Here is a 21,888-nt window from a genome sequence, read left to right as displayed (position 1 = left end):
ACAACCTCTGTCCAGGCTGATGTCCTACATGACTCCATGCCCCACACCTTGGTACAGAACCACAGACTCACAGAGTGATTTGGGATAGAAGAAACCTTCAGAGAGCATCTAGTCCAACCTGCCTTTCATTTGTCACTAGACCAGGTTGCTCCAAGCCCCATCCCCATCCAAACTGGCCTTGAACACTTCCAAGGATGGGGCAGCCACAGCTTCTCTGGGCAACCTGTGCCAGGGCCTCACCACACTCACTCTATAAGTCCAATCCAAACCTACCCTCTGGTACACCTTATGTTCTCCTGAAAGACCATTAACAGGTCCAGGACCAGGGGAAGCAAATGGTTTTAATCCACGTTTCACATTTTCCTGGCTCACCAGTGGCACAGGAGGAGCTAGAGAATCTACAGGAAAAGCTACTCAGGTCACAAACTCAGAAATCAGGATGAAAAGCTAAGGTTTCACAAGCAATTATGAACTTGCTGCTGTTGCACTTCTGCTTTCTCAACAACACAGCTTGTCACAGTTCCCTTCTGGAGTAGCTGAAAATAAAGCAGGAAGCTACCAGTCCAGTTGTTCATATCATTCCACAGCTGGTTCATCATCCACTCCAAAAAAAGAGACTTTCACAGGCAACTGGTTTGCCATAGCCGTGCCTGAACAGGCCCTGGCTTCAATGAGCAAACACTGAGGAAGGAAAGCTAAAGAAAACAAACAAACAAAAAAAAGCAGCAGCAACCCCCCATATGACAGGCCATTATTTCTGACTTGGTAGGAAACATTTAATTCCCACGCTACAGAGGCTCACCCAGATGAGATTTATTCACTCCCATGAGTCATAGAGGTCCCTGCACGGATTAGATTATGTCAAAGCCTTTGAATTTATATTACGTCAGTGGCTAAGTAAACTACACTGACAGGAAACAATCACGGAGCAAGCAAGGAACTCACGGTCTGAACTGCGGCGCTCACAGGGATGGCACTGGCTTTTGTTACCTATGTGCGTGTGGAAATCATCTGGAATTTGGCATTAACACAAGCTAATACCTAAAGACAAAAAGCAGAGAAGGGGAAAGTAGTGGCAGCAGGTCTTTTTCACAGCAGGACACAGCTCAGAGCTCCTGTATTAAAATACTTTCCGTTTTAGACCACTGGCTTTTTATATGACACAACGCAAGACTCACTGACAACCAATTCCATTTTGGTGACATTTTTTGTTACAGTTCCACCCTCTCCTTCTCATGCCACAAGGATTACTGATGCCAGAACAGCCTGATGAGCTTAATCAGCCTTGTGCCCAAGGGAAACAACAGACCATTACCATGAGCAGCAGATACTTCCACAGGGCACCCTGGATTCACCAGCAACCCCCAGAAAAACAAGGTCTTTGGCTGGCAAGAAACAACACCCCCGGTTTATCCTCCCAGAACAAGGGGCCTCTTTCCATCTCCTTTCAGCACCAGCACACTCAACCATTCGTGTTAAATGAGATGTTAACCCTGCCAGAGACTCTGAACTTTCCAACTTCCACATCGTATTTCCCTCCATTCTCTCAGAATAACCACAGCCAAAAGCTGGTCACTTACAAACTGGGGAAAATTAAGGGGAAATAATGTAGAGAGAGAGAGGTGGTCTCTCTTGTTGGCAACCACAGATAACAGCCCCCAAGCCCCACCACGACAATTGCTTGGTTTCCTGCAGGATTGCATCCCTTTGGCTCTGGGACATCAAAGCAGGTCTTCTAGATGAAGCCTTTCAGCCCATGGAAGTAACCATGCTCTGCTGTTGTTTAGTTAGCCTCTGTGATGCTACACATAGCACTGAATAGCTGCATGTACCATGGACTTATTTTCAGGGCATAACAATGCTCTCCACACCATTCTCTTTTCCTCCCCCTCCCCAGCAGCCAATTTGCTTTTCTGGCCACTGTTGAGCTCCAAGCTGACATCTTCTAAAATTTAATCCAATTCCAAGCTCTTCCTCAGCCTAAATTTTATTTGGAAGAGAGTCACAGCACAAGGTCAGATTGAAACACAAAACACACAGATATCAGCAGTCTTGGATAATCTTTGATAAATCTTGGATAACGTGAGGCACACACAGATGGAGGACAAACATACCTGCTTTCTCAACTGCCACATGGCATCCTTGGCAGAAAAAAAAAAGATCTTCTCTAGCTATGAAAAGCACATGAGATAGAGTGAGCCCACCTACAGTCTGCCAACTTGACCTTCTCAGAGCTTGAAAAGCAAGTGGGAGAGAAGCACGCTTTTGTCTTGCTATTAAATCTTAAAATAGCAATGTGTAGGAGAATCCTACCCTCCTGCCCTGTGCACTAAGCTGAGGGGGAAGGGAAGAGTGGGGTGGAGGAAGGGTTGAAGTCAAGCTGAATTTCCTGCTGAACAGGGTCTGAGCTGACCAGAGATGCCAGGAGACAAAAGATGTCTGCCTAGAATCTCTTTTCTAACTCCAGGCTGTCTGCCATTGTATGCACAGTCTAGTTCCAGTTCACTGAATTAACACAAAAAAATGAATTGATTTCCATAATGAAAAAGCCTCTACATGGCCCCAGAGTGAGACAAGAAGAAAGGGCACAACAGCTCGGGAGGATGTAAAAAAAAATAATCAAATCACTTTTTGCCTGTTGAACTACAGTTCTGAGCTCCCAAATGAACAGTTATTTTTAGTTGATCATCTGGAAATTGAGAGGGAATACAAAGCATCAGGGTCAGCATCACTGTCTGCAGGAAGCCAGCACATAGCCTAGAGAGAGGCAGTCAGGCACCACACATCTGCATCATCAGCACTGCACAGGGACCAGCAGCATGGCTCTATTTATAACCCAGACATGTGCAGCTGTAGCCTGCAATGAAGGGCTGGGATTGCAGGCTGCCAGCCCTCAAAAACATGCTGTCTGATTTAATTAAAGAGATGGCAATGTGCACATGCACACACAGATGCATACAAGTCCTCTTCCCAGGAGAGTTACCAACAACGAGCTCGCTGTTTTGAAAACAACGCATTTCACCAAGGTTACTGTGCAGGCAGCAGGCAAATGTGTCCTCAAACAACCCCTCCACTTCCTCGCTCTGCTCTGTGACCAAATGTGACCAATAGCCAGCTCACCACTGCTCAGGTAACTACTAGCCCTTGGGTGGTTACTGGGTTTGTTTGTAGCCCTGAACAGGAAGACAAAGTCACTGTAGTATTTATATGCACAAAGAGAAAAAAATTAATTTAGTTTGTGAACAAGGTATTTGGGAGTCACACACACCTTCTGCAGCAGGACAGCTTGCTGTGCCATCAGGTTCCATTTAGAGGGGAAACCTGCTTTCAGATACAAAGCTCTGCCTGTCAGGAAGCAGTCAGAGGGAGCATTTCCTTGTTGTGGGACTAGAAATCAAAAGGCTCTATCATCTCCTCCCTGCTCCCGCTCTCACTTCCCATATTCCCTGCAAGCTGGACTCTCCTGCCCTTGAGCCAGGGAGCAACAGCAAAGGATAGGAGGAGAAGACTTGCTGCAGTCAGGCTGCAGTGTGTGTAGCACTGTTGGTACACAACGAGCAACTTGCTGACAAAATACTGGGTTACGAATGGCAGCTGCTGGGGAGGCAAAAGCAGCCACAAAAGAAGCCCAGAGATCAGGTCACAGCCTGGGCCCTGCTGTCCTCCCAACCCCTGGGAGTCTTTGGCTGCACGAGGACACCCCACAGATAGCGTGAAGCTAGTTCCCCATCTAGGGATCACCAAGCACATCCATGCTGTTCTGCCTCCACCCCAAACAAAACCAAACCTCTTTTAAAGGCCCTCGCAGGAACGCGGGAAGGGATGTTTGGGTTGTATTCCCCTGGGCTTGTTCTGACAGCCACAGCAAATACAGTCCCCAGTGTCTTCGCTCACAACCTTATGTGGCACTCATTCAAAATACAACAAACCTGTCCTGGAGGAAATGATGCTTCTGGAGTCCAAGTCGAGCTTCTTGACCAGGGTATCAGGGTCAATCTTCAGCCCAGAAAAGACATCAGAAGATGAGAAGTCCCAGTCCTTATCCAAAAGAAACATTAACCAGGAATCAGTATAAACACCACCAGGCAACATTTAGTTAAATAATCCCCCCCCCCAAAAAAAAATTAAACCTAGCACCATCCAGAAGGAGACAGTGGTGGGGAGCAGGTGCCTCTCCTGAGCTGGCAGGGGCAGGTAAGTCACCCCACTGGCCTGCCCTCCCCCCACCAGGCTCTTCCACACAGGAGGAACTTCCAAAAAGTCTCATTTTGGACCGTTCTGTTCCTAACAGATTTCTGCTTCAAGCCAACCTCGCCTCACTGAAGTACATTCAGGAGAGCTCTCCCAGGAGAGTTGCGAACAGCATCCTTAGGAATTTATTACAGGTACAGAAAAATACAGATAAGCAACAAATGAGCAGATTAGGGGATTAAAGCCTAAAGCAATGGACATTAAGCAGATTCAGTGACTACTAGCAACTCACCAGATCTTTGGCATCATGCTTTAAGCATGCAACGCCTCTAAGTCCTAAGCTCTGCAGTAGCTACTCTGGCTGGATTAAAAGAATTTATTACTTTAGCCAGCAGTATCTACCAGCACTGACACATAACTTCATAGTGGTATAAACCCAGCTGTATTTGGCACAGGCAATTCCTCCCCCCTCACAAGGAAAGCTTAGGCACATAAAAAACATTTACTGCTGTTGTGTTCTTGCTGTGAGGGGGCTGGGGAAGGCATCCAGCTTTAATCTGAAGTGTGTACTCATAACACAGCTGGGGAAACCAGACACTGTCTGCATCTCCTACATGATTGTGTGTGCAAACTGACAGCTCCTCTCCACCTGCCCTAACCTAAAATCAAAGAGAACCACTGCAAAATGAGCCAGGCAGCCCCTTCTCTCACCCCTTCTCTACCAACACTTGTTGGCAATGATCCTCACTGCTGCATCCAAGTTACCCCCACTGCAACGCAGCACAGGCACCCTGTCCCCAGCAGCAGGAGCAGCGCTGCCACCCCCCTACATCTGTCACCACCCTGCGTGGGCTCTCTGCAAGCCTGGGGATCGCAGCTGCTGCAGCGGGGCGGTGATACCCGCCCTGGGGCAGCACGCTGGGCCTCCCACGGCACACAGGCAGGGCCCGGTGCTGGAGCGCTCCCCGGGCTCCCCCGTTCGGCCTCCCGGCCCGCCGTGCCCCTATCACACGCTCCGGCGGGGGAGCGGCGGCGCGGGGCAGCAGCAGCAGCTGCCCGGCTACACCGAGCCCGCAGGAGCAGCACCAAGGGGCCGGCAGGGCTTTCCTAAGCAGGAGCAGCCCGGCCCGGCCTGCGGGGGCCCGGCCTGCGGGGACCCGGCCTGCGGGGGCCCGGCCTGCGGGGACCCGGCCTGCGCGCCCTGGGCCTGCGCGCCCCTGCCGCCCATCACCGGCGCCTCCCCGCGGCCGGGCCCGCGGGGCATCCACCGACACCGCGCCGAGGCCCTGCGCTCGGGACAGCCCCGGGAGCCGGAGGGGCCGAGCAGGGCTGCGGGACCAGCCCTTCCTGCGGGAGTGGGGACGGGGGTGTCACTGCGGCCCGCGTCTGCCCGCCCGCGGTACCTTCCCGGGGCCAGGGCCCGGATCGGGTGCGGGGAGCGGCATCGGGTCCCGGGCGGGCCAGGCCCGGGGGGCGGCGCGGTGCAGCCGCGGGCGCTTGGCCTTCCCCACCATGGCGGAGCGGAGCGCGAAGGGGCGGCCCGGCCTGTGCCGCGCCCGGGGCCGCCCCCGCCGGGGCGGGACCTTCCGGCTGCACCGCCCGGCCCTGGCACCGCCACGGGCCCGGACACTCGGGATGCCCCTCGATACCCGCCCTGCGCAGGCAGAATTCGGGAAGCGCTCCCTGCCCCTTCGTATCGCTGGGGCGGGATGGCGGCGGCTGAAGTGTCCGCGCTGTGCCGCCGGCCGCCCGCGGGTGGTTGCCGTGTGGCGAGCGGTGGGGCGGGCGGGCAGCCTGCCCGGGGCAGCTCCTGGAGACAGCCAGAGGGTGTTGAGATGCTCGCTCGGCGCGTTTAGGTTGAACCCAAACACTCTGCGGCACAGAGCTCTCGGTAGCACCAGCCAGAGACCAGGCTGCCACGGTAGGGCAGAAAACAACTCGTAAAACTTCATGCCAGAAATTATTTCTGTAGTTGAAGCAGCAGAAAATACCTGGCGAGCCTCCAGGGAGCCCGAACACCTGCCAGTCATGGGGCCGGGTGGACACCTCAACGAAGCAACTCCAGCCCCAGCTGCACCTTTCCGCACACAGAAGGGGGTGAAATGCTAAGCTGCTTCTCTTCCCTCCAAGGTGAATAAAAAGCTCCAGGCCTGGAGCCACGGTTGTTTTGATCTTAACAAACCCTGACAGGTGCTCCCTGGTTAATGCATCTTCGTTTTCCATGTTCGCTGCCCTCCCCGTCCCCCTCGGAGCTGTGTTTCCCAGGACCTGACAACCAGGCCACAGAAGTGCACAGCTGGTGACCCTCCCTGTGGGTACCAAAGAAATGTGGGGAGAGGCCCTTTGGAAGGTGCTGGGAAAGAGCATAGAATCATAGAATATCCTGAGTTGGAGGGGACCCATGAAGATCATCAAGTCCAACTCCTGGCCCTGCACAGGACACCCAAAGAATCCCACCACGTGCCCAAGAGTGTTTGTTGTCCAAACGCTTCTTGAACTCAGACAGGCTTGGTGCTGTGACCCTGAGGAGCCTGTTCCAGTGCTCAGCCACCCTCTGGGTGAAGAACCTTTTCCTAACATCCAGTCTAAACCTCCCCTGACTCAGCTCCAGCCCTTTCCTCGAGTCCTGTCACTGGTCACAGTCATACCCAGGTACCTGGTCACAATCAAGTGTACCCCTGTGCAAATACTACAAGGTTGAAAATACAAAATATTTCTGAGGGTGGAGATCCCACAGCTGCCTGAATCCTCTCTTTTAGCTGGAGTATGTGGCTGGGTACACACCTGGGAATCATGGAATTACATAATGGTTGAAAAGGACCTTAAAGATCATCTTGTTCCACTCCCCTACCACTAGACCAGGCTGCTCTGAACCCCGTCCAGCCTGACCTGGAACACTTTCAGGGATGGGGCATTTACCAGATTTAAAGTTTGTTAGGGATAGAAAGATTTAATGTTCATCAGGAATAGAAAATAACAACAGGAAAACTTCCTTACTGTAGGCTGGATGAGCATCATTTAGGAGCAAAGGCCCAAAATAACATCTTTGATCACCAAAATCAGTGACTTTGGGGAACATCCACTCTGAGAGTACCCAGCTGGATACCACTCACCCCAGCTGCTTGAGTGTATCCTGCAAAAGCCCCAGCAGTCCTCCAGACAGTGGTGAGGGGAAACACAATCCACTCTAGTAAAAATAAAAAGAGGAACGAATAAAAATAAAGGCAGCTGAAAGAAAATAGAAAGAGGAATGTTTAACAGCTTAAAATGCTTACAGACGGGCTGGAGAGCGTACACGCCGTGGCCAAGCACACATCCTCAAAGGGTGCCCACCTCCTTCAGCTGCAACACTCAAGGCTAAAGCTGCAGGAGAGCATGAGGAACAGCTGGGAGGAACTGGGATATACCAGCAAGCTTCAGCTTTGGCTACAAGGACCAATGGTACACCTGCTCTGCTCCCGCTGCTCTGACTCCAGGGGCTCCCAGCTCTCCCATCCTCTTCCCTCAACCTTTAGTCAGTTGGAACAGAGTGGTTGGACAAACCCTATGAAATCACTGAGGAGGATAGAGCAGCTCGTTAAGGGCCTCATGCAACACAAAAGCAAAATTACAGCTCGTCTCACTCAACCACACTTCCTTCCCTCAGATCTGCAACCTCCACCACCGGCAGGAAGCCCCACCAGCCTTCCCAGCTTCATCCGCCCCAGCCCACCCACTCCTGGCCTGGGAGCTGCTCTGCAGCATCCAGCTGTAACCACCCAAGCTGGGGTGAGCACCCCAGCTCCCAGGTGGCTTGTTCTCAGGCCCCATCCCCACCATATCCTGCATCAGCTGCTCCAGGGCTCCCATTCCACTGCCAGCACTACTGTGTTGCTTTCCTGCTACACCTGGCTGTGAAGAAACCAAGCCAGAGCTCTGCTGTCTTCTTTAATAAAAGCACTAACCCGTGGAGCATCCGTTAGTGCACAGAAATTTTTTGCTGGCACTGCAATCTCTTTGCTTGCTGCAAAAATAAACCCAGCTCTGTAACTGTAACACAGCAGCAGGTGAAGAGCATCAGGGTCTTATGATGCCTCAGGTCGCCCTGCCCATGGCAGGGGGTTGGAATGAGATGGTCTGTAAGGTCCCTTCCAACCCAAACCCGTCTGTGAGTCTGTGATAATGCAACATGGTGAGTCAACATCAGGTTGCTTGGAAGGAAAACCTACAAAGTAATTAGCAAAGCCTCACGTTAAAAATAAGAAATCTACAATCCTCTATGTTTTCTAAACTACTTCAATTAATAACTTTTACTGTAGTGCCTTGAAGAGGTTAAGAGAAAGTTGGCAGTAGCTGGTTCCTCTCTGCTCAGGGACATTCTGCTGCAATTCCTTTGGAAGGAGTTATTGCAGCCAGCACAAGAAAATTTGAAGGCTGCTTAAAAAAATTTCCCCATGAAGCCCTGAGCTTTGCCACAGCGAGCACAGTTGCATCCTCTACCGTGCAAGGAGACCTCGCTACCCCAGGACAAACATTTCAGAGCCTGAGGGGAGCCAGCTCCCCGTCCCCTCCACACCCAAGGGCTGTCAGTAGCTCTCAAAGGAACTAGTTTCCCCCACTGCCAGCTTTGTGTGCCCACTGGGGTCTGGGATGATCCCCAACAGCACTGTGAAAGGTGAAAAGTGGGCAGAAAGGATGGGTTTTGGGTGGGTCCCTTTCCCAGGTGCAGTGGGAGGGCTGCAAGCCCCCTGGGTAGCCCAGGGAGTTGAGCCCCAGCCCCCCAAGGCAAGATGCTGTGGGTTTGACCGGTATGAGTGGGACTGGCGGGGTTCTTGGGGGAACACGCCCTCCCACAGTTACCACTCTGACTTCCTCCTTCCTCCAGCAAGACAGAAATAGGAAGGAAAGATTGGGGTACGTTGCAGAGCTCTGGATGCCTGGCTGCTTTTCCCAACCAAGCTTGAGAGGGTGAGACCATCCTCATCCCAGCCCAAGCACGGGAAAGAGGCGAAGGCTGGATGCCAGGTGAGTACAGCATCTCTATTTTCTATGCTTCTGTTCCACCTTTCGGGGGGGGGGGGGGAAGGCAGCCAGGCAACAAAGGGGTTATGTAGCTCTGGTGTTTCCAGGGAATTGTTTTATCATTCCTGATCTAACTTTTGGCCACTCGAGTTCAGGGGGATTGGTGTGGTGTCCCTCCCGCAGGTGGGTCAGTCTGTGCAGCCTTTGCAAAGGCAACTTGCCTAATCTGTAATGGTTTTGCTTTTGGAGGTAGCATTGAGCCTGGAACTGCAGGTGGCTGTTGTGGGGAGGGTGTCAGACCCCAAAAAAAGCTTTCCTCAGCACCCTGTGGGCTCAGAAAGCAGAGCAGAGAGGGAGCAGTGTGCTCCTCGCACGCCCTTACACATGGCACTGGGGAGAATGGCACAGGCTGTGTGCCTGCCTGCAGCACCAGGGCTGGGGGCTGTGCCAGTCCCCCTCCTGGGACCCCCCTCTTCCTCGTGGGGTCTCACTCCCTGCCTGCAGGGTATGGTGGGAAAGAGGGACCTGACGTGGCGGCATAGTGTGAGTGTGGCAGGGACGGCAGCCTGGGGGGAGCTCAGCACGGTGTCACCGCCCATTACAGGGACCTTCCTGGTTGTCCCTGCACCCCTGTGGGCCTGGGGGGGTAGCTGGGAGTGGGAGCGAGAGCCTTGCTCTTCTTCTCCATATCTCTGTGTGCTGCACACATCAAATACTCCTCAGCCAAGTGACCCTGGGGAGAGCAGGTTCTTCCCGACATCTCAGTGGCTCTTGGATGCAGATGGAAGTGGGACACACCCCACATGACAGGGAAAAGCAGCCTGGCCCTCGTTTTCTATGATTTCCCAATGTCACAGCCACAGCTCCCAGCCTCCTGGCAGGTGAGAAGCAAAGATGTGAACGTGTGCAGTGACATCATGCCCTGGGGCCAGCATGGATACTGGAACTTGGCTGCTGCAAGGTGTGGGGAGGCCCTACATGGTGCTTTTTGCTATCACAGCTGTCACAGCTGTCACATCCTGCTTCACACGGCGGTTTTGCACTTTTCTGTCTCCATTCTGGTGCTGCTAGGAGTGATCTCAGTGTGCTGCAGAGCATGATGCCCCTGGACTACCCAGGGCAGGACAACCAGCTGGCAGCTCTTTCCCACCCAAGCAGGGCTTTGACCTAGGGAGACCCAGCAGCACAAATCCCCTCTTTCCCTCCCTCACAGGGCAGGGCAAGGGTCCCACAGGCGCCCAGGGATCTTGGTGCTCAGAGCCAAGGGATGCCACAGGCTAGTTAGGGACTTGGTGCACATAGGGGAGAGCTCACCCCGCAGATCTGTCCTCTGCAGGCACTGGAGGCTGCTGGAAGGAAAGATATATAAAATATATTCATATTTCCTATAATAGAACATGGGAATGTATATATTCTTTTTATATATTAAAAATAACATTCATATATTTTTATTTTTTATATTTGCCCTGTAATTTATATGTATTATATATACACGTATTATATATATATATATATAAAAATATATAAAAATATATATACACACACACTGCATGTGATACTCTGCATGGATGGGGAAGTCCTGTGTATGGCTGCCTGCCTTGGTGGGATTTATCCACATCACACAACCGAGTGATGGAAGGAGTGACATCCACTCTCCCATTCTCAGTTTGCTCATTTCCCTTCTGTACTCGGGGTCTGTGATTGCCCAGTTTGGAGGGGTGGGAAGGAGCAGCACTGCTGGGTGTGGTACCCGGCATCTCTGTCACAGCATGATGGTGATGCAGCACCAGTGGTGCTTGGAGGAAGTACCCAGGAGCACTGACACTGGTGGCTCCTCACTGTTACAGGTGGATGGTGCAAACACCCCAGGAGTCCTGCCAGGATCCTGGGCACGAGTGTGTGTCCTCCTGTTTTGCAGGAGAACAGATGTTTAGCAAAGCACTGGTGGGGAGTTGTGGCTAACAGACTGCAAGACTCATCTCTGCTATTGAACACCCGTTTTATTTATAGCAACAAGATTGCTGCTGGCATCAACACTTCCCCTTCAGCCCTATTTATAAATCCCAGCTTGTTCTTCATCCCAACAGCATCCCCCAGCACACCCTGAGTGCTGGCATGCTCCAACTCTGAGCCCTGCCCACATACAGGACAGCACCCAGCTTTTAACTCATGCACCTTTCCTGAGGCCTCCTTCACATGCTCACAGACTCTTGGAGGGCATTTTGCCCTAAGAGAGATGCTCCACTGGTGGAGTACCCTGGAGGCTTCTGCAAAAGTCTCCTGCTGAAGCAGAGCCCTGATCCTGACCCACCTGAGATATGTGGGAGAAGATCAGAGCTCAGGGCCAAGGAGGACCCTGGTCCCGAGGTGCAGGCTTCTTCCCCTGATGCCACCATGCAGCCCTGGCCAGGAAGCAGAGCCTGGTGGCAATGTGTCCTGCCTTTAGATGGGGTGCTCGATCTCGGCACCCCACTCCCAACCCCAGGATGAGGGTGGTTGTAAAGCTCTGCAGTTCTGCTCCTTCACACCAGTGCAGGAGGATGGACTATGTGCACCCTTCTGCTTGCCTGAATTTATGGAACAGAAGGGAAAAAACCCCAACATCACAGGCAGAGCACACCCAGGAGACGAGCCCCAGGACTGGCAGTGACTGCTCAGGTCTGGGATGAGCCGGAGGGATCATTAAGGGAGTTGGAGGAAATGCTGCTGAGGCCCATGCTGGGGCCCTGCTTATGAGAGTCAGACCGAAAACCTGCTTTGCACTCCTCTGAATGCTGTAAAGAGGCAGACAAAGGCAGAAAGCCCTGCTTGTTCTCTTTGAGAGTAACCCTGCGTCACATTTGCACTCACCCACCCACACACCAGGGCGTAATTTCCCTCCATGGCAGAACAGAAGAAATGTTGAGCTTCCTGCTGCTGCTCTCTCCCAGCATCTGGGTGTGCTTCGTGATCTTGTGACAAGGGCAAGAAACCACTTTGGGGATGAAAAAGGCATCCAAATCTAACCCATGGCATGAACCCTACATTGCAACACTTGATAGCAGCCAGCACTGGGGGTGTATTGAGGTTCCCACTTCGTTTCCTGGGTTTGGGAGCTTTTTTAATCCTGTTTTAGTTGGAAACTTGCTCTGTTTTATGAGATGGGCCTGTAAGCAGGAAACTCCAACCTCCAGCAAGAATGAGGAGCTCACAGAGCTCTATTACATCGCTGCCCCACACTTTGGCATGGCAGCAGGAATTAAACATTTGGAAACACTGGGCAGGTGGAATAGCAGGAGCTCACTAAATCTGTGGGTTTTTTGTCCCCACACCCTGTGGGGGAACTTCTGGCTTGTAGCAGCACAGGAGCCTAATTAGGCACATTTGGGGTGTCGATCACCAGGTGCTACAGGAAACAAGGGCGGAAGCCACTTTTCCCTCCTACAAGCTCAAGCTGTGCTGGCAGAATCTGGAGGTGATAGAAATGTGTTGGGACAGCTAAGCACGGGGAGTGCCTGTTACACAGACAGGGACGTTGCAGCTGTGACAATAAATGATGCCCTTAAAAACTTACCAAGGGGGACTGTGTTGGTGGAGAGGGACTTGCAGAGGATATCTTTGTGAAGAAGGGCTCTGTCCACCCACCATAGAATGATCTTGCACCAGACAGGGCAGAGTGAGCTCCCAGGCCATGTCATCATGAGAGTTTGGCTGCATGGCCCCAGAGGTGCCTCTTGTTGGCTGTGCAGCTCTGTGGTGTTGGCTGTGGAGCTCTGCCAGGGAGACTGGTTCCAGGGCAGGGTGGGCTTCCAGATGGCCCCTGCCATAATCAATGGTGGCCTCAGAGTCCTAGCACATCTCCAAGTCCATACCACAGCTGGGCATCAAACCTCACTGTACCAACATTACCCACCAACCTACCTAGACCTTCTCTCTGCACCCAGGAGGAAACCAGACATTCTTTCAAGGCTGACCAGTGTCATCCTAAGCTTATCTGGTATCTTACAGAGGATAATGAGCTAAGACAGGACATCCTGACATCTCAGAAGGGGATCTGGGCAGTACTCACAGGTCTCAGTGCTTTTTGAAGGTTTCCCTTGTTTTCTCATTTCCGTGTCACTCTGTGCTGTTTATACAGCAAGTTCACAGGAGGGTGTGATGGCAGGAGCTGGGGAGTGGTTATTTTCTTACTCAGGGCACCATCAGAGCTATTTTGAAACTGATGACCTGGTTTCCAGACACTGTGTCTAATACTGCCAAAAAGGGTGACATTTGTTGTTCCTTCATGCTTTCTTAGTCCTTTTTCTTCTTCTAACAAATTCCTCTTTTCTCACTTCCCCATGCGCATCCATGTTGCAAGGCCACCACACTGTTACAGTAATGACAGAGAGTAGGAGAGAGGCCAATGATTCACACACGAGTGCTCACCAGGAGGAACCTGGCAATACCCTTCTTGGCTACTGCAAAAATTAACACTGTCCTGGACAGAACCAGGACAGGTCACCACACCAGCAGGCTGGACCACAGCACACAGCGTGACCCAGCCTCTCTGCTTGCCCAGGAGATGGGACTGGGGTGGAGAAACCTTCAGCAGGGAAACTCATATTAATTCACTACAAGAAATACTTAATTTCCTTGATGAATCAGTCAAATGTAAAGCAAGTAGTAACAGACCTTTTTTTTTTCCATGTACCAAGCACACCATGCTAGTTAATTAATAGAAATGGTCCTTTTGTTAATTTAGTTCCAATTTCCATCCAAATATAGCTCGACACAGAAGTGGAAAAAACATCTAGTACAAAACTAGATGCAGTGCTTGAGATTTTACACTGTTATGTAGATATAATTATATAGGGAGAAGAGTAATCTTATTGAGGGATAACTTGATTGGGGCCTTTCAGTGCCTGACAGGTACCTGCAGAAAATCTGGAGAGGAACTTTTTACAAGGGCATGTAGTGATGGGACAAGGGGAAATGGATTTAAAGTGACAGATAGTAGGTTTAGATCAGATATTACAAAGAAATTCTTCCCTGTGAGGGTGGGGAGGCCCTGGCACAGGTTGCCCAGAGAAGCTGTGGCTGCCCCACTCCTGGAGCACATCCCAGGTGGTCACAGGAATGCTTTTTGTCTTGCAGAAGATGCTGCGTGCCCGCTGCCTCCAGCTGCCAGCAGTGACCTGGGTGCTGCTGCTGGTGACAACAGGTGAGCCCAACCTGCCTTCCCCCAGCACCTTATGTGGGCAGTGAGATGGGGGGGAACCCAAGTGCTGCCCAACAGCAGTGGGAACATGGCACTGAGAGATGTGCAAGGGACAGATCCTGCACTTCCAGGGATCTGTCCCCCAGCTGAGGGACAGTGAGGCAGGTGAGGACCCTGTCAGGGCCCCCGGAATGGGTTTTATAGGTAGGGCAGGCTCAGGACAGCACGAGTGCCTGGTGCTGGGTGTTTAGCATCTGTGGCTGTTGGTGCTGCAGACCAGCCTCCCCCAGGTGTCCCCCATGCCCAGTCTGTCTTCTTTCCATTTCAGCCTTTTCCATGGAGTGCCCCAAGATCAAGGCGGGGACGTGCAGGGACTGCATCCGGTCTGGTCCTGGCTGCGCCTGGTGCAAGAAGCTGGTAGGTCCGTGTAGCCTGTCAAGATGTGAACCCCCAGCAGTCAGCTAATAGGCAGCAGGACGGTCACCCTGCTGGCCTGGCTCTGCCTGGCTGCACTGTGGGAGTGTTTCCTGTCCTGTGTGGTGGGTGGGGCCAGGAGGGATCTGACAGACACGACCTTTCTCCATCAATACCCATCAAAGCTTATCTTTTCTCCATCAATACTCTGGAGACCTGGGCATGGGGGCTGGGTCATCTCTAAACATGTCCGTTCACCTCCTGCTCCTCTGACTTTTTTCCCCGCTGACGTTGCCACACACAGAATTTCACCAAAGCCGGCGAGCCGGACTCCATCCGCTGCGACACCATCGAGCAGCTGGAGCAGAGGGGGTGCCCACGCGGTGAGATTGAGTTCCCAGTCAACGACATCACAACAGCACAGGACCGTCCCTTAAGCAACGACGTGCAGCTGACTCCCCAGGAGGTGCGCCTGAAACTGAGGATAGGTACGCTCTGCCTGGCGTTCCCCACACCCTGGCACTCGTGGGCTGTCCGGTGTGCCCAGCATCCTTCCGCTTGCCCTCAGACTTAGCTGGGACACAGCAACACGTTGCAGCCCGCATTTCCGCCCCTTTTCTTCCCAAAGAGAGGAGGGGTGGGTGATGGCACGAGGTGGCACAACACGGCAGCTGATCCCGGCATCCCTGTCCCGCAGGCCAGCCTGCTGTGTTTGAGGCGAAGTTTCGCCGTGCCATGGGGTATCCCATTGATCTCTACTACCTCATGGACCTGTCCTACTCCATGCTGGATGATCTGCAGAAGGTGAAGAAGCTGGGAGGGGAGCTGCTCAGAGCGCTGGAGAGCACCACCCCTTCTCGACGCATTGGTGAGCCTGTCTCTGGCCTGGCACAGCTGTTTGCTGCTGGGAAGAGCTGCAGGGCTGGAGGGGGATGAGGGCAGTGGGCAGTGAATGTCCTCTGCCTGGCTGAAGAGTGTGCCAGGACAAGGGACATGGACACGTACACTGTGGCAAGCAGATTGTCTGTGCCCTGTGTCCTCTCCCTGAAACTACGGTCTGGCTGCCGTAGGGTTTGGCTCCTTTGTGGACAAGACGGTGCTGCCCTTTGTCAACACGCACCCTGAGAAGCTGCAGAACCCCTGCCCCAACAAGGACAAGCAGTGCCAGCCTCCCTTTGCCTTCAAGCACATCCTGTCGCTGACCGACAATGCCAAGCAGTTTGAGAACGAAGTGGGGAAGCAGTTCATCTCAGGGAACCTGGACGCCCCAGAGGGGGGGCTGGATGCCATGATGCAGGCAGCAGTGTGTGGGGTGAGTCCCTGCGGCCGCCCTGCTCAGCCATGGGGGCTGCGACCCACACACATGGGCTGGCTCTCAGGAGGTGGCTCTGCCCCTCTCCAGCTGGGCTCTGGAAGCCCATGGTGTATGAGTTCTGATTTGGCAGCAGGGCAAGTTACTCCAGGGAGCACAAGAGATTGTCTTACCCTGGAGCTTCCTGACCGTGATCTCCTGTTACCCACCTTTCCCGTGCCCCTTACCCCGTGCTGTGGCTGACACAAGACTTTGGCAAGGGCCACACCATGCCCACTGGCACTGTCCTCCCAGCCCCACTCAGGGACAGGGGCCATTCTCTGTGCCACTTGCAGGACCTGATAGGCTGGCGCAACGTGACCCGCTTGCTGGTGTACGCCACTGACGACGGCTTCCACTTCGCCGGCGATGGCAAGCTTGCGGGCATCCTGACCCCCAACGATGGCCAGTGCCACTTGGAGGACAACATGTACAAAAGGAGCAACGAGTTTGTAAGTACCTGGGGGCTGCTCAGCCTCTCCACAGCCTCAGGCAGAAAAAAAATTGTCGTGTAAAAAAGCCCCTGTTGCAGAGGCCAAAACGTCGCCATAGTCACCATAATTTGGGCTGCCATACTCAAACTGTCCACTCTTCTGCTGGTGGGGGGAGATAGTGCTGAGTCTGGTATCCCTCTCCCCACCCAGGACTACCCATCTGTTGGCCAGCTGGTCCAGAAACTTGCCGAAAACAACATTCAGCCCATCTTTGCTGTCACCAGTAGGATGGTGGATGTTTACAAGGTAAGGATATTTCAGATGGTCCAAGTGCCTCCATTCCCTTCCCAAGAGGACAGGCACAGTGTCCTCCTGCTGCTGTCTCCTGCTCTGCTATCATGTGGCAGGGAGTGCTCACCTCTTTGCTCTCCACTGGCAGAAACTCAGTGAGATGATCCCAAAGTCAGCAGTGGGAGAGCTGAACGAGGACTCCAGCAACATCATTGAACTCATCCAGGTGGCCTACAATGTAAGTGCTGGAGTTCCCACCTTTCCAATGCTATCACTTGCATTTCCAGAACCACTCCAGGCAGCTGAGATCCCAGCCTGGGGTGCTCCCTGCCCCTTTTCTCTGGGCTGGAGGGAACCCTGACCTGCAACCCCACACCCCGTTGCTCTGGTCTCCTCTTGGATTGGTGGCACTTTCTCCACCATTTTCCCACAGAACCTGTCCTCACTGATCATCCTGGAACATTCCACCCTACCAGATGTCCTGGATGTCAAATATGACTCCAAATGCAGTAATAACCAGGAAACCACGGATGGAGCAAGAGGCCAGTGTGACAATGTGAAGATCAACGATGAGGTATGTGCTCTTGTGCTAGGAGCACCCCACAGCTTGCACAGTTCCTGATGCCCACCCTGTTTAATGACAGGAACTCTGGCTGCTGTTCCAGGCTTTCTGTCTACACTGATTTAATACCAAGTGTCCAAAATGCTGTGGGATGGGGGGGATCCTCCATTGTGCTGGATGTGTGTGTCCTCAGCCCAGGGCTGATACCACCCTCCGATAGCTGGGCTTCTGGCCCTTCTCTATCTTACTCTGCACTTTCTAGGTCATCTTCAAAGTGAAGGTCACAGCCAAGGAGTGCATCCAAAGCCAGTCCTTCACCATCCGGCCCCTGGGCTTCACAGACACCCTCACTGTCCACGTGGACAGCAACTGTGACTGCCACTGTGATGAGCAGCCCGACCCAGCTGCCTGCAGTGGGCAGGGCAGCATCATCTGTGGGATCTGCAGGTGTGTGCACCACCCAAAACACTGTTTCAAATGCTACCAGGTCTGGGGAGCTGCTGGGAGAGAGATGTTGGGCCAAGCCAGGGCCTGGGCTCTGCAGCTTTGCACAAATTTTTTTGTTTGGGGAAGTGGATTCATGCGTTCCCCTTGGAACTGTACCCTGCATTCACAGAGGCAGGGGACACAGTGAGCTGCCTCTACTGTTGGTGGAGCCTATGCTGCTTTCCCAAGGACCTCCATCCATCCAACTATGCAACCATCCATCCCAATATCAAAGCATCCACCAACCTACCTACTGAGCAGACACAGGTTTCTGTAGAAATCTCTCAAAATGACACTTCTGGGCTGCAGTTCACTTAAGGCTTTAAGTATAATTATTGCTTCATGGCCCCTCAGTGACAGGGAGAGGAAGAGATTGGGTTTCCTCAGGAAATACTCAGATCTCCTTGGCAAGGTTTGGAAATTATAACAATAATTTCTGGGCCACCATTTGGTGGTGTGAGTATGACGGGGGGAAAAGGAGCATTTCTGAGGTTTCCTCCCGGTCAGCCACCCTGCTGCAGCATGGATTTAGCACCAACATGCTAACCAACACTGGTTTTCTGTGGAGCTGTCCCAGATTTGCTCTGCTGTGGCAGAGGTCTGGGCCCCGTGCATGTCCCACGGCATTTCGGGTGGCCAATGACCCGAGCTCACTCCTCCCCTTTGGCGGCAGCTGCAACCCGGGCTACACGGGGAAGAACTGCGAGTGTGACACCAAAGGCAAAACCAGCAAGGAGCTGGAGGGCAGCTGCCGGAAGGACAACAGCTCACTGATCTGCTCGGGGCTGGGGGACTGTGTGTGCGGGCAGTGCGTCTGCCACACCAGCGACGTGCCCGGCAGGGAGATCTTCGGCACCTACTGCGAGTGCGACAGCACCAACTGCGAGTTCCACAACGGCTTGCCCTGCGGCGGCCCAGGTGAGGCACTGCTTAGAAGAATTAAATGCGTAGGGAGGTGCTGCCTTTTCATGTCATAACCCGAGGGCGTGGGTTTGAGGCTGCTGGGTCCCACCACGCCAGCCCGGAGGACCTCCTTGAGCATCCCAGGGAGTGCAGGGTGGGTGATGCTCTCCAGGCACAGGCAGAGGGAGGGTCACCTGGATGGCTGCAGAATCTGAAAGGTCTCCATCCCCCCCCAGAGCGCGGGAAATGCTACTGCGGGCAGTGCATCTGCGAGCCTGGGTACCAGGGCAGCGCCTGCCAGTGCCGGCAGTCAACAGAGGGTTGCCTGAACGCCAACAAGAACGTGTGCAGCCTCCGCGGGACCTGCATCTGCAACCGCTGCCAGTGTCGGGGCGGGTACCAGCCCCCCTTCTGCCAGGAATGCCCGGGCTGCACTTCACCCTGCGGCAGATACGTGTGAGTGACGCACACAGAGAGGGCACAGGGGCAGCAGAGATCCCCAGTATCCCAGGCAGGGGCAGGCAAGCCCTGCCTGTTCCTGGGCAGGGCCCAGCTGCAGCCAAAGCTGGGTGAGTGGGTCTCTGCCCCTGCAGACGTGAGCTGTGGCTGCTTGTTTTGCAGCTCCTGTGTGGAGTGCAAGGCCTTCGGGAGCGGCCCCTTTGAGAAGAACTGCTCCCAGGCCTGTCCCAACATCCGGAAGTCCGAGAAGCTGATCGAGGGCAGCAGGAAATGCAGGGAGAAGGATTCCCAGAACTGCTGGATGTCCTTCCATATGTTCCAGGAGGATGGTGACGATATATACACCGTCTACGTCGAACCTGAAAAAGGTACCCCAGCCCCGCTTCCCCTGCCCTGCCACGGGCAGGCTGCCAGCCCTGCCATGGCAGCCTTGCTGCTTCATGGGGGGCTGCAGCCCAACACGGTCTGTCTGCCCCACAGAGTGCCCGGAGCCTCCCAACATCGCGCTCATTGTGGGCGGCACCATCGCTGGCGTGGTCCTCATTGGCCTGGTGGTCCTGCTCATCTGGCGGTGCCTGACAGAGCTGTTTGACCGCCGGGAATACCGCCGGTTTGAGAAGGAGAAGTCCAAAGCCAAGTGGAATGACGTAAGAGAGCCCGTCTGTGGCAGTGGGGGGTGCTGGGATGGTCACGTATCCCGGGGTGGGGACAGCAGGAGGGGACATCCTTCCCAGAGGTAGCCAGCTAGACCTGAGCCCTCCCCACTGGCCTGTTGTTCAGTCCGGCTGCAGTTTGGAGGGGGCTAAACAGCCTGTGGGCTCTTCTGCCAGTGCTGTCTGTGCCATTGGCACTGGGAGGTGCTGGGCAGGTAACACAGCACAACACAAGCCTCTCACTTCTCTCCCTCCAGGCTGATAACCCCCTCTTCAGGAGTGCCACCACCACTGTTGTCAACCCCAGGTTTAACGAATGAGGCAATGCCTGGCAGCGCTGGGACCCACCGTTAAATAAGGAAATGCCAAGATAAAGAAACCTCAAACTAAGGAAATCTTAAACTAAGGCTCCCATCTCCTCTTCTTTATCCTCATGGTTTGTTCCCTTCTTCCATGTCAGGTGCTGGCTGAGGGACTGTGCCATGCCAGCATCCTGGCCTAGTGCTCCATGGTTGGGTTAGTGGGGATGGGAGAAGGGAACAGACACAGCTTTGCTGTGGATAGGACTGCAGAGCAGGCCTCACCATGGGAACATGCAGCAGCTCCTGGACTGGTCACTGTCTCATCTCCTGATGCCAACTCTGCCTTCTGCCAGGAGTCTTAGACACCGAGCCCCAAAGCCAACCGAGCTCACAGAGTGCTCCCAGCTTTGATTTTGAGCTGAGATTTCAAAACTGCCGTATCTCTTCTGCTCCAGCAGGATCTGCTCCTAGGCTGCTCCATGCCCTCCCCTGCTGAACTGGTCTCCACCACTATGCACTGGTTTCCAGAGAACTCACTGCTGAGTGGGATGTGGAGAGTCCTCCAGGCTGGCAGTCTGCTCCGGAGGCTGCAGTGATGTGATGTGCCCTAAGGGCTAGTGAGCACCTGTACCTAGGGATGAAGAGCAGCTGGGGAACATGCATTGAATCTTTTTCCCAAATTATCAACTGTTTTCTGACATTGCTCCTCTCAGACCTACCTCAGGCTAGTTTCTGCCTGGGCTCTTGCATGCCTGGCTTACCTCCATAATGCCTTGAAGTACTCTGCACAGCAAGGAGGCAAAAGAGCCACCATTTGATCTATGAAACTTTGGCACTGAGCAGCTGAAAAATTCTCTGCAGATTGGAGCTCAGACACAGCTTCTTCCACCACCCCTCAGGGCATGATCTTCTCCCTGCTCTTTGAGCTGGTCAGACATACCAAGAGCCAGCTGTGCAAAACACCTGGCAGTGCCTGGAGCACCTCCAGCTCAGCACTTATCCAACCACACACAGCAGCCAATTGCTCTCACATTGTGTGGTTGCTCCTGTGAAACAGTGGTACAGTTCCTTAGTTGCTTTCAGTTTGGGATTAATTTGCATATGGTTGTATTGTGTCACATCTTCATTTGCTCTCTGAAGGGGTTTAACATGAATAAAGGTTTAATATATAAAGTAAATACGTCTGTCCTGCTGAGAATTAGGTGCAAGGGCAGCAGCTGAAATGTTCATTGGAGAAACTACAGCCACACCCTGTCATTGCTGCCGCCATCTCCCATGGGTACAGTGCCTGGGAAAGATGCTGGCCAGAGAAACAAGCTGTCTTCTACACTAATTTGTCATCTATGCCCTGCAAGGTGCTTCCTTGCAAGCCAAAACCGACTCACTGAATGATGCAGAGCAGTTCTTGTCCCTGCCCACTTGCTGGCAGCTGTATGTGAACCACCTCAAACAAGACTGACTGTGCTGCCTCAAATCAGGGGTTTATTTTGGCCATTTTGTTGTTCTTCAACAGTGACTGTGAGGGTCTAGGGCAAAGTATGAAGAAGGAAAGTGTGCCTGATACTCCTTCCAGCACTATCCCAGCCTGCTGCTATTTTTTGGCTTGAGGACCCCCAAGATGTTGGCTTGGTTTTGGTAAGAGCAGCAGTCCACGACATGGGC

At 53.4% G+C, this 21,888-nt stretch overlaps 2 protein-coding genes across 5 annotated transcripts in view; one reads left to right on the top strand and one right to left on the bottom strand.

Annotated features, from left to right (window-relative positions):
* FAM207A (family with sequence similarity 207 member A) overlaps positions 1-6,236 on the bottom strand; it is a 43,410-nt gene extending 37,174 nt beyond the window's left edge. Inside the window, exons 1-2 of one of the 4 annotated variants that reach the window (XM_027703227.1) lie at positions 6,183-6,236; positions 3,930-4,038 (exon numbers count right to left, since the gene is read on the bottom strand). In XM_027703227.1, the coding sequence (XP_027559028.1) occupies positions 3,930-4,038; positions 6,183-6,221 (148 nt within the window). In that variant the 5' untranslated portion in view covers positions 6,222-6,236. Of the gene's footprint in view, positions 1-3,929; positions 4,039-4,315; positions 4,346-5,594; positions 5,809-6,182 lie in introns of those variants that run through there. The other 3 variants (XM_027703226.1, XM_027703225.1, XM_027703228.1) reach the window with 3 other exon arrangements.
* A 2,814-nt stretch (positions 6,237-9,050) lies between these two features.
* ITGB2 (integrin subunit beta 2) lies at positions 9,051-21,379 on the top strand. Its single transcript, XM_027703232.1, has 16 exons — positions 9,051-9,195; positions 14,308-14,374; positions 14,700-14,788; positions 15,090-15,273; positions 15,483-15,653; positions 15,856-16,097; positions 16,433-16,588; positions 16,781-16,876; positions 17,010-17,099; positions 17,295-17,435; positions 17,686-17,870; positions 18,583-18,827; positions 19,049-19,268; positions 19,434-19,639; positions 19,752-19,918; positions 20,182-21,379. Exons 2-16 carry the CDS (start codon positions 14,311-14,313, stop codon positions 20,242-20,244), a joined length of 2,319 nt encoding a protein of 772 aa, XP_027559033.1. The 5' UTR covers positions 9,051-9,195; positions 14,308-14,310; the 3' UTR covers positions 20,245-21,379.
* The last annotated feature ends 509 nt before the right edge of the window (positions 21,380-21,888 follow it).

Source organism: Neopelma chrysocephalum, unplaced genomic scaffold (genome assembly GCF_003984885.1).
Source record: "Neopelma chrysocephalum unplaced genomic scaffold, ASM398488v2 Primary Assembly neopelma1_211, whole genome shotgun sequence".
Classification (NCBI taxonomy): Eukaryota; Metazoa; Chordata; class Aves; order Passeriformes; family Pipridae; genus Neopelma; species Neopelma chrysocephalum.
Note: the sequence above shows the minus strand (reverse complement) of the source record. Positions and strands in the feature narration are given on the sequence as shown.